This window comes from Rhinoderma darwinii, chromosome 2, assembly GCF_050947455.1.
Source record: "Rhinoderma darwinii isolate aRhiDar2 chromosome 2, aRhiDar2.hap1, whole genome shotgun sequence".
Taxonomy (NCBI): domain Eukaryota; kingdom Metazoa; phylum Chordata; class Amphibia; order Anura; family Rhinodermatidae; genus Rhinoderma; species Rhinoderma darwinii.
The window spans coordinates 178,002,763-178,018,667 of record NC_134688.1 but is presented as its reverse complement, the minus strand read 5'-3'; the positions used below and the strand labels follow the sequence as shown (position 1 = coordinate 178,018,667).

Here is a 15,905-nt window from a genome sequence, read left to right as displayed (position 1 = left end):
TGTCCATGACGTCATTGGCTTCTCCTGGAGTTCAATCCCCGATCATAGTGTCTGCAAGGTTGTGACCGTGGATTCCGCTTCAGGAGTTTCCCCTGATGTCACTGCCCATATATATCCCCGCTGGTAGTTGCAACGGCGCGGGGATACACACACCCGCTGGCGCCCCTCTTGCCATGTGGCGGCTGGCGCCCTGTGCGACCGCACTGGTCGAACATAGCTAAGGCCGGCCATGGGCGCTATCTACAAGTGGGGTGTGACACAGTCTACAGTCAGGGCTGTATAGCACAATCTACAGGAGGCACTGTCTATAAGGGGGGCTGCGTGTGGCACCTGGGGGGGCAGACAAGAGTTTGCTATGGGGCCCAGTCTTTCCTAGTTACGCCCCTGCTTCTAGTAATAAACTATTAATACCTGATTGGGGAAATTTATTCTCCTTTATCCCACAGCAACAACCCCCTAACCCCACACCCTTCCCTCGTCACCGAGTTATGTCCCGTATTATTTTAATGTTTCTTACTAATGTACTATATAACATGTCACTGCATATATGTTTTATTACAATCTATATGTTTGTCTTAATATAAAGACAATTGAAAAGAAAAAAAGGATGCTGTCCAAAGTTTCATCTGACTTTGTTGGTGTTTTTAACAAATTGATCTTTTGGGTTAAACATTTTCAAATCTTACCACATCAGTATTACTTTATTTTTGTATATTCTTGGTTATAATTCGCTTGAGGCACATTGGAGGCTGAGGACAGGAATGAGTTTCCAACCATTCATGAATGTGCGAGTGTGAGATCTGATTCTTCAAGTTAATGAATAACTGTTTGTTTTTGTTTTTTTGGGGGGAGGGGCTGTTAAATAAAACTAGATAGTGAAATATAAAGCAACAATTTTGGCAATTTTTTTAATCAAATGGCAAAAGCAATATGTGGCTTTTATATGTATTTATTTTTTAAAACGGGTGGTTGGTTTTCTTGATATTTTTTTTAAATTCTTTGTGTTGTGTATTTAGCTTCCGCTCTGTGTGCACTAATGGCATTACAGAGAGGATTACTTAGAACTGCTGCTCAGCCAGAGTGTTATCAGGGAGGAGTGAGGGATGGTGATTCAATTGGAGCACCACACCTCCACCATTTATACTGGCAACATTTGTCCTCCTAGCCCTAAAAGTGCCACGATTAGAGAGGTAACTGTCAAGCTAGTTTTGACCGCCGTGATCCGGCTGGATCAATATGGGCGGAGGCTAGGTATTTGTGGGGTCTAAGGGGCATCTCTTCCGTGGAACTTCCTCTGTTCAGCTGCACATGCTCTGTGGTTATGCCATACCGATACTGCTGTGAACCTACAAACATAACCACAGGGCATGTGCAGCTGTACAAAGGAGGCTCCATGGATACCTAATTCTAAAAAAAAACACACTTTTTTTTTCGTGAATATTGAGTTTAATAAAAAAAAAGATACCCTTTCTGACCGAAGTATCCCTTTTTATCACAGCTATGTGGACAGCTAAAGTGAGAAGCTACAGTAAATTTTTTACTTTTGACCCCTAAGGAGCCTGTTATCTGCAAGAAAATAGTAAGCTCCAGGAAATGAGGAATTTAAAGATTAAACTGTATTTCTGGTTACTACTGATCTGAAGCTTCCAATAAGTAGATTACAAGTATTAGCATTGGAAGTGAACATCTTTTAGGCTCCGTGTTCTTAAGCTACCAGTAACAGAGAAGAAGGTCACATGCTGATCATTATAATAAGTGTAATAATAAAAGCCAATTTCATTGTAGAGTAACTTTTGGAAAACGTCATTACTCATTCTTATAAATTTAATTCCACAGGACAAATCCAAAACAACTTTTTTATTCTCTGGTACACATTACATTCAGAGGCTAAAAACCATCCCTGATTAAGAAGAATGTGTACATTCACTGACAAATTTCAGAGATCATTCTTAAGACATCAGACTTTACAGCCAGCGTTTTTTTTTTCATTGCCGCATACTCGCTGTTTAATTTTTTTCCATCGATGGAGTTATACAATTTTAGTTATATTTTTGGAGTACATATGTACTAAAAGTTAATCACTGAGTAATTTTGTACGCAGGTTTATGGGAAAATGCTGAAATTCCACCAGTGCTTTTAGGGAATTTTCGTTTTGTAAGTCTTTCGCCTTCCAGTATAAAGAACAGTTTATCTTTATTGCAAGGATCGTTATGAATGCAATCATGTATATTAAGGGGCCTAATAGACCCATAAACATGGAATACATTCCCTCATGATCTGGGAAGGGGTTAACAATTTGCTATTGGGACCTCAAGTACTGGTGATTTATTATACTGTAATCTCTATATACCTTATTTGACATGCTGAAATGTGTGACTGGAGCCCGATAAAAACATTATCTATTATCAGACTGTGTTCTCTGTCTAGAAAGGTCAGTGCCATTATTTCTTGAAGGTTAAAGGACATGCTTTGTGCTGAAAAATATTTTATTTTTTTTTAAATCTAGACTGCAATGAGACAATGGTGACAGGATAAACTCTTTCCCAGAACATCTTCTAATCTTATTTAGTTTACTAGAAGATAAAATTGAATTGTGTGAGGTCCCTTGCTAGAGGTAGAGGTCCTACAGCCTGTTCTCAGATGTGTTGTCTTAAATACAACATACATTCTAATAAACTATTATTATTTATTATTACTATTATTAGTTTTTATTATTATTAAGATTGTTGATTTTTTTTATTTTATTTTATTAGACTATTACAGCCCTGCAATGATGGGTCTTAAAACTGACCAGGAAGTGCTTGGGGAACTGGTGAATATGAAGATCCCAGCTGTAGCAGAATTAATAAATAGACATGGTGTCATGTGGACTCTTTTGGTTTCCCGGTGGTTTATTTGTTTGTTCATTGATGTCCTTCCAATAGAGGTAAGTTCACATTATGCTGCTTCTAGATCTGTTATTATTTGTAACTTTTTTTTATGTCATGCATATTACATTTTCGTACTGTGGATTTACCAGTAAATGATCCTAGCGCCCATTCTCATAACTATACTAAAGCAAATATATGCCCCTTGTCTCCAGTTACAGACTTCTAGTAATTTGTTACCACCTTATGCAAGCGTTACCAAGTGGATGGTCTAGTGCCTTTGTGTCCCTTTATGGTGATCTATTGGTGTAGCCAGAATCTATCCTTCATGCTCTAGGGTTTCTATAGCCATTCCTGGTGACTCAAAGCGTACCTTACTTTTCAGGTAACTTTTCAGAATAAGCTGTCATATACTGTCATATACTTGAGGAATAACACTATTTCTGCCCATTGTATGACTTATTTTCCCCTCTGCAGGCTCGATCTCTAATTCACAGCTGTCTCTGAGTTAGTGGGTGGAGCCTAATGGCTATCATGTCTTCGATACACTGCACACATAGAAGAGGAGTATCCTGCTCTTCTATCTCTATCACATATATAGATGCTGCAGCAGCATGAAGGAGATTATACAGTAGTAATGAGCAGTGTAGCTGAGAATCCAGCATTGGGATGATATGGAAATCTTACCAGCATCGGCAACGTCTGTATCTTTCTCACTCTGCTCCTCCTCCCCTCTCGGTAGACTTTTATGGGCAGTGTGTCTGTGTCTTTCTCTCCCTGCTCCCCTCCCTTCTCCATAGACTTCTATGGGCAGTGTATCTATGTCTTTCTCAACTTGCTCCCCCTCTCCTTTCCATAGTCTTGTATGGGCAGGTAGTGAAGAGACACACCCCCACCTTCTGCAGTTCCTCATTTCTGCTCTGTAACTAGGGACGGATTTTGCTTGACAACAGGGGTGGACAGTAGATTACAGGAAGGGACACATCTAGTGACAGTAACTTCACATAGAATTTGCATGGATAAAACAACTAACTTTTGACAGTAAATAAATTACAACATTTATCTACACCAGGTATACTATAAGATTACCATAAGTTTTTAGAAAAATTAGTGTCCATTTAAAGACCATTTCTGGTTCTTCAATAAATGAATCTCTGGTGGTCTATGCTTTAATAGTAATGTCCCTAGTTAGAGGGACTATTAATGGCAGTTAAAGTTTAGGTGTTCTTATAAATAATTATCCTGTGGTCTTTAGGCTGGGTTCACACGACCATGTTACGTCCGTAATGGACGGAACCTATTTCGGCCGGAAGTCCCAGACCGAACATGGTGCAGGGAGCCGGGCTCCTAGCATCATAGTTATGTACGATTGTGAGAAGCTAAAGTCCACCTAAATGCTTCACAAAATATGCAAAGAAGTATTCGGCACACTCTTGGAAAGGTGAAAAATTATTTATTTTGATTTTCTGTGATGCCAGCGGCTTACGTGCAACGTTTTGGTCGCGAGACCTTCGTCAGGCACTGAGGAGATATATACAGATGATGTAGATACACATATATATATATATATATATATATATATATATAGCGTTTCCATATGGGTTGGGACCCTATCTCGAGCACCTAAGAAAACTAGTGCCATCTGAACACCTCCACACTGTTTCACAAAATAATTAGCAAATTACATTTCAAAGCAAAGTTCACTTCTCCACCACTTGAAGAAGTTCTGATGCTAGACACTAAGGCTCGGTACTGCAGAAGTGGTCACTTTGAAACAGAGGATTCCTCTATACAGGAGTATATCCATCAAACAACTAGATGTTATAGACGCTGAATATTTTGCCTCTGCCTTTTGTAGAGATATACGGACCTGTGTTCTTAGATCTATATTCAAGATGCACCATAATGTAAAACCGTCACACTTCAAAAGGAGATTTTATTATACTCACAAAACTACAATTAAAAAGTACTTAATGTATCATGAAAAAGGCACAATAGAAGAAACCACTTCACTAAAATTGACCAATAAAGGAACACTAATAAGTATAATTTTTATGTGATTTTGGTGAATGAAACGTAATAGTGGTCCCTTATTGGTCCATTTGAGTCATGTGATTTATTTTATGAATGAAAGGTAACAGCAATATTCGATTTGGTATAGATCATGTGCCCATAATGGGAGTATGAGATTAAAGAGGCTCTGTCACCAGATTTTGCAACCCCTATCTGCTATTGCAGCAGATAGGCGCTGCAATGTAGATTACAGTAACGTTTTTATTTTTAAAAAACGAGCATTTTTGGCCAAGTTATGACCATTTTTGTAGTTATGCAAATGAGGCTTGCAAAAGTCCAAGTGGGTGTGTTTAAAAGTAAAAGTCCAAGTGGGCGTGTATTAGGTGCGTACATCGGGGCGTTTTTAATACTTTTACTAGCTGGGCGCTCTGAAGAGAAGTAACATCCTCTTCTCTTCAGAACGCCCAGCTTCTGACAGTGCAGATCTGTGACGTCACTCACAGGTCCTGCATCGTGACGGCCACATCGGCACCAGAGGCTACAGTTGATTCTGCAGCAGCATCAGCGTTTGCAGGTAAGTCGATCTTACCTGCAAACGCTGATGCTGCTGCAGAATCAACTGTAGCCTCTGGTGCCGATGTGGCCGTCACGATGCAGGACCTGTGAGTGACGTCACAGATCTGCACTGTCAGAAGCTGGGCGTTCTGAAGAGAAGTGGATGATACTTCTCTTCAGAGCGCCCAGCCAGTAAAAGTATTAAAAACGCCCCGATGTACGCACCTAATACACGCCCACTTGGACTTTTACTTTTAAACACACCCACTTGGACTTTTGCAAGCCTCATTTGCATAACTACAAAAATGGTCATAACTTGGCCAAAAATGCTCGTTTTTTAAAAATAAAAACGTTACTGTAATCTACATTGCAGCGCCTATCTGCTGCAATAGCAGATAGGGGTTGCAAAATCTGGTGACAGAGCCTCTTTAACCTCTGTACCATATACACTGTACTATAATATTTGTATAAAGTTGTGGGTTGTAGAATTTGAATATGTGCAGCTTTTAAATGGACCTGTTTTGATACGACTACATGCCCCTGGGAAAAGCGGAGAGGGCGAAACCCAGGGTCGGGCAACTGTTGGTGTGCCCCTGCCTTTTTAATGTTCAGCGCTAGAACTGCTGCTTTTTGAGTAATATAAAATCTCCTTTTGAACTCGCAAATGTACAAGAACCACCATAGAGTAAAACCGTCACACTTCTAATAGATCTAGGAACACAGGTATACGTGTGTGTGTGTGTGTGTGTGTGTGTGTGTGTATATATATATATATATATATATATATATATATAATCCTATGCTGCACTATATAGGCACCATATATATATATATATATATATATATATATATATATATATATATAATCTATCATCTCCACAAAGGCACAGGTGAAATATCCTGTGGTAAATAAATAATCCTTTTAGTAGTCCGTGATAATATTCCTGATTTTTCTAGGAGTTCATTTTCATACCACTGCTGTCCAGTAGTCATCCTGCATGTAACCAAAAGCTGAATGCACATCTTGATAGCATTCATCCTTTTGTTTTCTGATGCAGACTATGCCTTTCCTTTGGGGCACCAAGCATGGCATCATAGATAGACAGGTAGGTGCCCTGGTTTGGTGATGCAGATGAAAAATAAGAATCCCCGATATACTGCTATTATCGGTATATCTGCCTTTACAAGCAGTAATGTTCTAATAATGTATATGCAAGGCTGTGGGGCACTGGAATTTTGTAAATTTTTCCTACAAATCTTTCAGCTGACAACAGGCTCATGCTCGTGGCAGCCTGTAGTCTGTGAATAGCTATATGTGGAGGGGGGTTATTTGTACTGAGATTTGTAAGATAAGGAACAAAGCAGGAGAATTGTGCCTTTTTACAACGGCCAAGATTGGCCTAACAACGAGTGCCGATCAACGAGACAGCTCATTAATCGGCACCCGTTTTCTACTTTCAAAAGGAGCTATTATCAGCAATGTATGGGGACGAGCACTCGTTACTCCGATCGCTCATTCCTATGCATCTCTATCATGTCGGCAGCATGTCTCCCTGTTTACACAGGGAGACATGCTGCCAACAATGATATTTTCTGCTGCAGAAACTATACGATCATCTGATCAACAAGCTTTTGCTCGTTCATCGGCTGAACGTTGTCCTGTTTACACAGGGCAATGATCGGAAACGAGCAGTCTTATAAATATGCCCGATTATCGGCCCGTGTTAAAGGGCCCTTAGATTACTCAAACAAGTCATCTACAGTAATTGCATTACTCAAGTTCAGCTTGGTTTTTAGTTTGTTCGAACTTGTATTGTTCTGCTCTTCCCATATGTTTGAGAACCTCTTTAAAATCTAGTGAATTGGAGCAACAATTTTATATGTTCGTTTTACCACCACTCATATTGACTGTTTAATTTGAGTTGATTTCTATACTCTACTCTTCCTGAAACCTTTCCTGCTTAAAGAGGCTCTCACTAGTTTAGTAATGCCCAATCTCCTAGCTAATAGGCACTGACACACTCCTAATGCCAGTGAAAATTGTGTCCCAAAAAGTTTATTATTTTAAAAGTTATGAGCTTTTTTCTATGCAAATGAGCCTATATTTGACAAATGGGTGTCAACACCAGCAATTCTCCTGAGGTGGAGCTACCTCACCGCCTCTTATGCTGTCCTATCAGCATGAAGCTGCTTCACACAGTGTGAGATACTGAGGCTGGAGGGAAGAGGGTCACTTCAAATAGCCATATCTCTGTCTGTGGACCATATAGAACAGTGGTTCTGGTGGCATATGTAGGATGAGATTCTAATCTTTCACATGACACCAGGATCGCAGTTGAGAAACAACCGGAGGGATTACCAATTGAAAACAGTTGGGAATGGAAGCTGTATACTATATGATCACGCTGTGTAGCTGGGCTCGGAAGAGGAGAACTGTATGATGATTGGACAGTGTCATACAGGAAACATTACACCGCCCAAGGGAAAAGAAAGTTACTTCCCATTTGGCAAGTATAGCCAAATTAGCATATTTAGAAAAATGGCCATCACATTGCAAATAACGACAGTAATTTTTTTCAAAAAAGTTTATTATCAGCATCATAGCGCCTATTCGATTAGTTAGGTGATAGGGCATCAATAAACTAGTGACAGATCCTCTTTAAGATACATTAGGGAACCTATTAAATTTTTCCAACAGTACATAGGAAGGTAGAAATGTTTTTAGGTAACATCAAGATGTATAATTTAGTTAATATTCTAATGCGCTGTATCTTTTTGGAATTAAAGGATTCGCTAAGTTACTGCACATAAAGGTGGCTAAAATTAGTACGTGATGTGCTTACCGTTTATAATATACCTTGTACAGCAGTTTGTAAACGAACTGCTCATTCTGAATATCCTGCTCTCTGGGACCAGCGTCCAGGACTAGGTATATGTGCAGAGGGTTCTAAGTATGCATGTGTTGTCCATGGGATGCAAAACTGCATGGCCAATGTAGTCTTGGTTCTCAATACTGAATTGCTGCATGAGATATATGAAGAATTGTTGCCACGTGCTTTAAAGGGATCCTGTCATCAACATCTTACCTGTTAAACTCACCTGACCCCTCAATGGCCGCAGCTGTCCAGAGTTCGTTCCTGTTCTCTTCTTTCCTGAAGTCCTCCTCTGTCAGTAAATATAGTCGTTTAAACTTTTCCCGCCTTTTATGGTAATTATTTTTCCCTCTGGGATGCAGCTTCTTAACCACGCCCACTGCCACCACCTGTCCGGCCCTGACTGGCTAAGGAGCTGTCAATCAAAAAGAAGGAGGTGGAGTCCACTCTGAGATGCTGGAGGAATGAAAACCTGACTCTTTTCAGATGAAGATTTGACTCTTTTCTGCTCATTTGCATACGGCGTGGGACCACTGAAAAATGGAATACTAAAGCTACAGAGCTTACTTAGAACATATTTATAGCTTCGATGACAATGATTTTTCACCCACTTTCACCAGGTATTGCTGGCTTTATAGCTAAAATGCTGGTGACAGTTTCCCTTTAACTGTTTCAATTACCTTTTATTTAACAGAAATAGAAGGAAAGTAACAGATGTTTTTTGTTTCTTTGTTCTGTGCCATACATCATTATATATTGGTTTTATTCTCCACAGACTGTACTACGCATCTGGGACTGTTTATTCTATGAGGGATCAAAAGTGCTTTTTCGTGTGGCCTTAACACTAATAAAGCAGTACCAAGCTTACATTATGGAAGCCAATAATTTTCCAGATGTTTGTGAGAAGTTCAAAGACATAACAAAAGGGAAGTTTGTTACAGAATGCCATCTCTTTATGCAGGTATGGTAAGAAAGTTGGACGATGGTATATTTTTATGTAAGACGAGTCACAATTATCACCTTCCTTCAAACACCCTCCCTCTCTGAGTTAATGTCGCCAGGCAAACTGCTCCATGACATACCCACATGACTTCAGAGACTGCATAGCCTTCATGACATGAAGGTTGGGCACATTCTTGTCATAAAGATCTGGATCCTTTGGCATATGTACATCTTTCTTGGCCACCAAAACTCCCTGTCTGTTCAGTCTTCCGTCTCTCCGGTGACGTCACAGCGTGATCTCGCAAGATCATACTGTGCTGTGAATCAAGCTGGGCTGGAATGAAGAGAAGTGTATGACGCTGATTGGTCAGCGTCATACACTTTTCTATAAAACGCACACTTGGTGAATAGAAAAAAAAAAACACTCAATTGGGCATTTAGAAAAAATTAGCATAAATCGAAAAAAATTGCTAACTTGGTCAATAATTACCGTTTTTTGTTTTTTTTAAAAAACGTTTGTTATCTACATCAAAGCGCCTATTAGATTAGGTAGGAAATGGGGAAGTTATAAACTGGTGACAGATCCAGATGTGTTAATCCAGAGGTTGATGCCAATTGCCTCATTAGGGGGAAAATTCCTCCCTGACTTCAAATATGGAAATTTAGAATAAATCCCTGGATCAACATCCCATCTCCAGAATCTAGTACTCCTAAAAGTAATGTTATATTTTTCAAGAAAGGCATTAAGGCCCTTCTTAAATTTGCTAAATAAATCAACTATCACAACATCCTGTGGCAGAGAGTTCCATCGTCTAACTGGTCTCACAGTAAAGAATCCCTGTCTGTGACGTTGGTGAAACCTTTTCTCCTCTAGATGTAGAGGATGCCCCCTTGTCATTGTTACAGGCCTAAGTGTAAAAAGATCATGAGAAAGCTCTCTGTACTGTCCAGTTATATATTTGTACATTGTAATTAGATTGCCCCTTAACCCTCTTTTTTTCTAAACTGAATAGCCCCTAGTTTGATAACCTTTCTTGATACTGCAATCCACCAATTCCCATAATTACCTTGGTCGCCATTCTTTGCACCCGTTCTAGTTCAGCCATGTCCTTCTTATACACAGGTGGCCAAAATTGTACACAATATTCCATGTGTGGTCTGACTAGTGATTTATATAGAGGCAAAACGATGTTCTTGTCATGAGCATCTATGCCTCTTAGATGCATCCCATGATGTTATTTGCCTTGGCAGCAGCTGTGTGGCACTGGTTGCTAATTGTAAATGTACTGTCGACCAATATCCCCAAATATTTTTCAGTGGTAGTTTTACCCAGTGTTTTACCATTTACTGCATAATTGTAAAATCCGTTTAACCTTTTATTTATCCACACTAAACCTCATTTGCCATTTTCTCTGCCCAAACCTCCAGCTTCCCCAAATCCCTCTGTAGTATTACATTATCCTCCCCTGTGTTGATTTACTTTACAGAGCTTCGTATCATCTGCAAATACTGAAATTATACTCTGTAAACCCTCTACAAGTTCATTGATAAACATTAAAAAGAAAAGGGCCCAATACTAGCCCCTATGGTAACTGTGACCCACTAGTGACCACCAATACGCCTTTTCACGGCGGCCACTAATGGGGTTTATTCTGATGCATATGCCTTTTCATGGCGCTGCATCAGAATAAATAAACAGAGCAGGGAGCGGTTAAATCTCCCTGCTCTCAGCTACCAGAGGTAGCTGAGGGCTGGGTGCATCACTGCTCTAACGGGTGAGATCGATATCAGTATTGATCTCACCCGTTCAACCCCTCAGATGCGGCACTCAATAGCCGCATCTGAGTGGCTTTGGAGAGCGGCCACATGTCGTGTCTCCTATGGCACCCGGTGGCCTAATAAAGGCCCCCAGGTCTGCCTGTAGTGTATGCCTGCTAGGTCATGCCAGAGGCATGGCCTAACAGATGCCTGTCCGTTTTAAACGGACAGGCAGTAATACACTGCAATACAAAAGTATTTCGGTGTATTATAAAAGCGATTGGATGATCACATAAAAGTCCCCTAGTGGGACTAATAAAAAAAATAAAAATGAAAAACCCACTTTTTCCCCTTACAAAATGCTTTATTATTAAAAAAAATAAAGTAAAAGAGTTACATATTTGGTATCGCCGCGTCCGTAATGACCCCAACTATAAAGCTATTATATTATTTAACCCGCACGCCGTAAAAATTAAAATAAAAAACAATGCAAAAATTGCTGTTTTCTGTGACTCCTGCCATAAAAAAAATGTGATTAAAAAGTTGCATCTACTCCAAAATGTTACCAATAAAAACTACAAGACGTCCCGCAAAAAAAAAGCCCTCATACAGCTGCATCAGCAAAACAATAAATATGGAGACACAAAATAATTTTTTTTTTCAAAAAAAAAGTGTTTTTACTGTGTAAAAGTAGTAAAACATAAAAAAAATCAATACAAATTTGGTATCGTTGCAATCATAACAACCCGCTGAATAAAGTTATTGTGTTAGTTATACCACACGGTAAACGGCGTACATTTAGGACACAAAAAAAGTGGCGAAATTTCAGGGTTTTTTCCTATTCCCCCCCCCCCCCCAAAGAAAAAGTTAATAAAGGTTAATCAATAAATTATACGTACCCCAAAATGGTGCTAATAGAAAATACAACTTGTCCCGCAAAAAACAAGACCTTATACATCTATTTCGACGCAAAAATAAAAAAGTTTATAGCTCTTGGAATGCGATGAACTGTAGAACAACCTAAAAGCACAGGGAACATAACACCCTAATGAAATATAAGAATATAAGTCTACTACGTATCGTCAAAAAATATAAATCTTTATTGGTAATAAATAACAGTACATGGTAACACATAGATGTATATAGATAGACTGAGTAAAAAAAATGTCATTTTCCCACAGTCCCTTCATTTTATATACCAACCTTTTATCAGTAGCAGTATCAAATGCCTTTGAAAAGTCTAGATACACCATATCCACAGATTCACCCAGGTCCAGTCTAGAACTTAACTAATCAGATTGGTTTGACAGGACCGTTCTCTCATAAACTCATTCTAATGCTGCGTTAAGTTTATTTGCATTGAGATACTTGAGAATAGAATCTCTCCGAAAACCATCAAATATTTTACCCACAGTGGAGGTTAAACTTACAGGTCTATAGTTTCCGGGCTCAGTTTTTGACCCCTTTATTTATATTGGCACCACATTTGCTATGCGCCACTCCTGTGGGACAGACCCAGTCATGATAGAATCCTTAAACACCAGGAATAAGCGTCTGTCTATCACGGTGCTTAATTCCTGCAGAACGCGGGGGTGTATACCATCCGGACCCAGTGACTTGTCTATTTTAGTGTTTTTAAAGAGGCTCTGTCACCAGTTTATAACTTCCCTATCTGCTGCCTAATAGGCGCTTTAAAGAGGCTCTGACACCAGATTATAAGTGCCCTATCTCCTACATAATGTGATCGGCGCTGAAATGTAGATAAGTGTTTTTTTTTATTTTGAAAAACGATCATTTTTGAGCAAGTTATGGGCAATTTTAGATTTATGCTAATTACTTTCTTATTGCCCAACTGGGCGTTTTTTAACTTTTGACCAAGTGGGCGTTGTGAAGAGAAGTGTATGACGCTGACCAATCAGCGTCATACACTTCTCTCCATTCATATCCATTTGTATTCACTGCACGGCGTGATCTCGCGAGATCATGCTGTGCTGTCACATACACCCACATTAACTTTACTGAAATGTCTTGAGAGTGAATAGACATCACCTCCAGCCAGGACGCGATGTCTATTCACATTCCCGACACTTCGGTAAAGTTTGTGTGGAACTTACTCACACAGCACAGCGTGATCTCGCGAGATCACGCTGTGCTGTTATTCACCGTAACTTTACCGAAGTGTCGGTAGTGTGTATAGACATCGCATCCTGGAGGCAATGTCTATTCTCTCTCAAGACACTTCAGTAAAGTTAATTACCATAAATCTAAAATTGCTCATAACTTGCTCAAAAATGATCGTTTTTCAAAATAAAAAACACTTACTACATTACAGCGCCGATCATATTATGTAGGAGATGTGGTGACAGTGCCCCTTTAAAGTGACGCTGCACTTCTTGCTGGGCTAATCGGGAGACGTTTAACCCATTAGTGACTGCCCATAGGTGTTTTTTCGGCAGCCACTAACTGGCATGATTCTGATGCAGTAGCCTTTACGGCGCTGCATCAGAATAAAGAAACAGAGCAGGGAGCCGTTAAACCTCCCTGCTCTCAGCTACCAGAGGTAGCTGAGGGTTAGGAGCATACCTGCTCGAACGGGCGAGATTGATATTCGTATCGATCCTGCTAGTTTAACCATCAGATGCGGCGCTCAATAGAGAGCGCCGCATCTGAATGGTTTTGCAGAGAGGGAGGGGGGCTCCCTCTCACCCTACCAGCATCCTGCGATAAGATCGCAGGGTGCCGGTGTCTTCTATGGTAGCTGGGGGTATAATAAAGGCCCCCAGGTCTGCCTCTAGTTAATGACTGCTAGGCCAGAGGCATGGCCTAGCAGATTCCTGTCTGTTTTCCACGGACAAGCAGTAATACACTGCAATACAGAAGTATTGCAGTGTATTATAAAAGCGATCGGATGATCGCATAGTAAAGTCCCTTAGTGGGACTAGTATGAAAGTAAAAAAAAAAGTTTAACCCCTTAATGACCAGCCTATTTTAGACCTTAATGACCAGGCTATTTTTTACGTTTTTCCATCGTCGCATTCCAAGAGCTATAACTTTTTTTATTTTTGCGTCGACATAGCTGTATAAGGTCTTGTTTTTTGCGGGACAAGTTGTATTTTTTAATAGCACCATTTTGAGGTACATATTATTTATTGATTAACTTTTTTTTTGGGGGGGGAATAGAAAAAAATCGTAAATTTTGCCACAATTTTTTTGCATCCTAAATCTACGCCGTTTACCGTGTGGTATAAATAACACAATAAGTTTATTCAGCGGGTTGTTACGATTGCAACAATATCAAATTTGTATAGTTTTTGTATGTTTTACTACTTACACAGTAAAAACGCTTTTTTTTTTTTTAAATTATTTGTTTTTGTGTCTCCATATTTGAAGAGCCATAAGGTTTTTATTTTTTCACCGATGCAGTTGTATGAGGACTTTTTTTTTGCGGGAAGACTTGTAGTTTTTATTGGTACCATTTTGGAGTAGATGCGACTTTTTGATCACTTTTTAATCACATTTTTTTAAAGTCAGGATTCACAGAAAACAGCAATTTTTGTATGTTTTTTTATTTTTTACGACGTTCACCGTGCGGGTTAAATGATGTAATAAGTTTATAGATGGGGTCGTTACGGATGCGGCGATACCAAATATGTGTATCTTTTTTACTTTTATTTTGTTTGTTAATAATAAAGCAGTTTGTAAGGGGGAAAAGTGGGTTTTTAAATTATTTTTTCCACTTTTTCCACTTTTTATTAAACTTTTTTTTTCCACTTTTTTTACTAGTCCCACTAGGGGACTTTACTATGCGATTATACGATCGCATTTATAGTACACTGCAATACTTCTGTATTGCAGTGTATTACTGCCTTTCCGTGTATAACGGACAGGCATCTGCTAGGTCATGCCAGAGGCATGATCTAGCAGGCATTTACTACAGGCAGACCTGGGGGCCTTTATTAGGCCCCCGGCTGCCATCTGAGATACAGACACTCGGCGATTTTATCGCCGGGTGTCAGTGGGATGATAGGAAGCTCCCTCCCTCTCTCCAAAACCACTCAGATGCGGTGTACGCTATTGAGCACCGCATCTGAAGGGTTAAACGGGTGAGATCGATACTAATATCGATCTCACTCGTTCGAGCAGGGACGCCCCCAGCTCTCAGCTACATCTGGCAGCTGAGAGCAGGGAGATTTGACAGCTCCCTGCTCTGTTTATTTATTCCGATGCAGCGACGTAAAAAGGCTATTGCATCGGAATAAAGCCTGTTAGTGACCGACGTAAAAACACTATGGGCCGGTCACTAACGGGTTAACCACATCGGTTTCATCTTGTTTGTAGCTTGTTTACTCTCAAAAGGTATATATTTTTCACAGGACCTATTTAAGAGGCTTTTAAAAGTACAAGACATGATCGTGGTTATGACCACTCAAAAACATCAGTGAAACTCCAGGGTCATTAATTTGGTCCCTTAGCACTACAGACAATAATTAATGCTGCATGTTACTGGGCCGCATTGTTAGAAATTGCCAAAATAACGCCCCCTTTTCTGATATCCCTTCCTGTTTTGCAGCGAATGGCTGAAGCTGCAGTTCGCAGACTTCCTGCTCTGCCTGCCCCCTGCGTGCATTCTCTACATAATACTGTTAATACGGATAGCCCTCTGTTCCACTTTGGCTGCTTCTTCCTGCATTTGGACCAGAAAGCAAAGAGCTTGCTGGGATAAAGGAATTTACTTATATGGACACATACCCCTTTTAAAAGGCTATGCTTCAAACATTGGCACAACACTGTGAAAATGCAGCAAGAGGGTCAACCTGTCTACTTCTATTGGGTATTACTGGTTCATTGGAAATAACGGAACATCTGTATGGGATAAAGAATGCAATGGACCTGGAAG

At 39.9% G+C, this 15,905-nt stretch overlaps 1 protein-coding gene across 1 annotated transcript in view; it reads left to right on the top strand.

Annotated features, from left to right (window-relative positions):
* Nucleotides 1-15,905, top strand: part of GRTP1 (growth hormone regulated TBC protein 1) — a 54,689-nt gene that overhangs the window by 37,328 nt on the left and 1,456 nt on the right. The window contains exons 7-8 of the mRNA XM_075850296.1: nucleotides 2,754-2,926; nucleotides 9,084-9,269. Coding sequence (XP_075706411.1) covers nucleotides 2,754-2,926; nucleotides 9,084-9,269 — 359 coding nt within the window. The remainder of the gene's footprint in view (nucleotides 1-2,753; nucleotides 2,927-9,083; nucleotides 9,270-15,905) is intronic.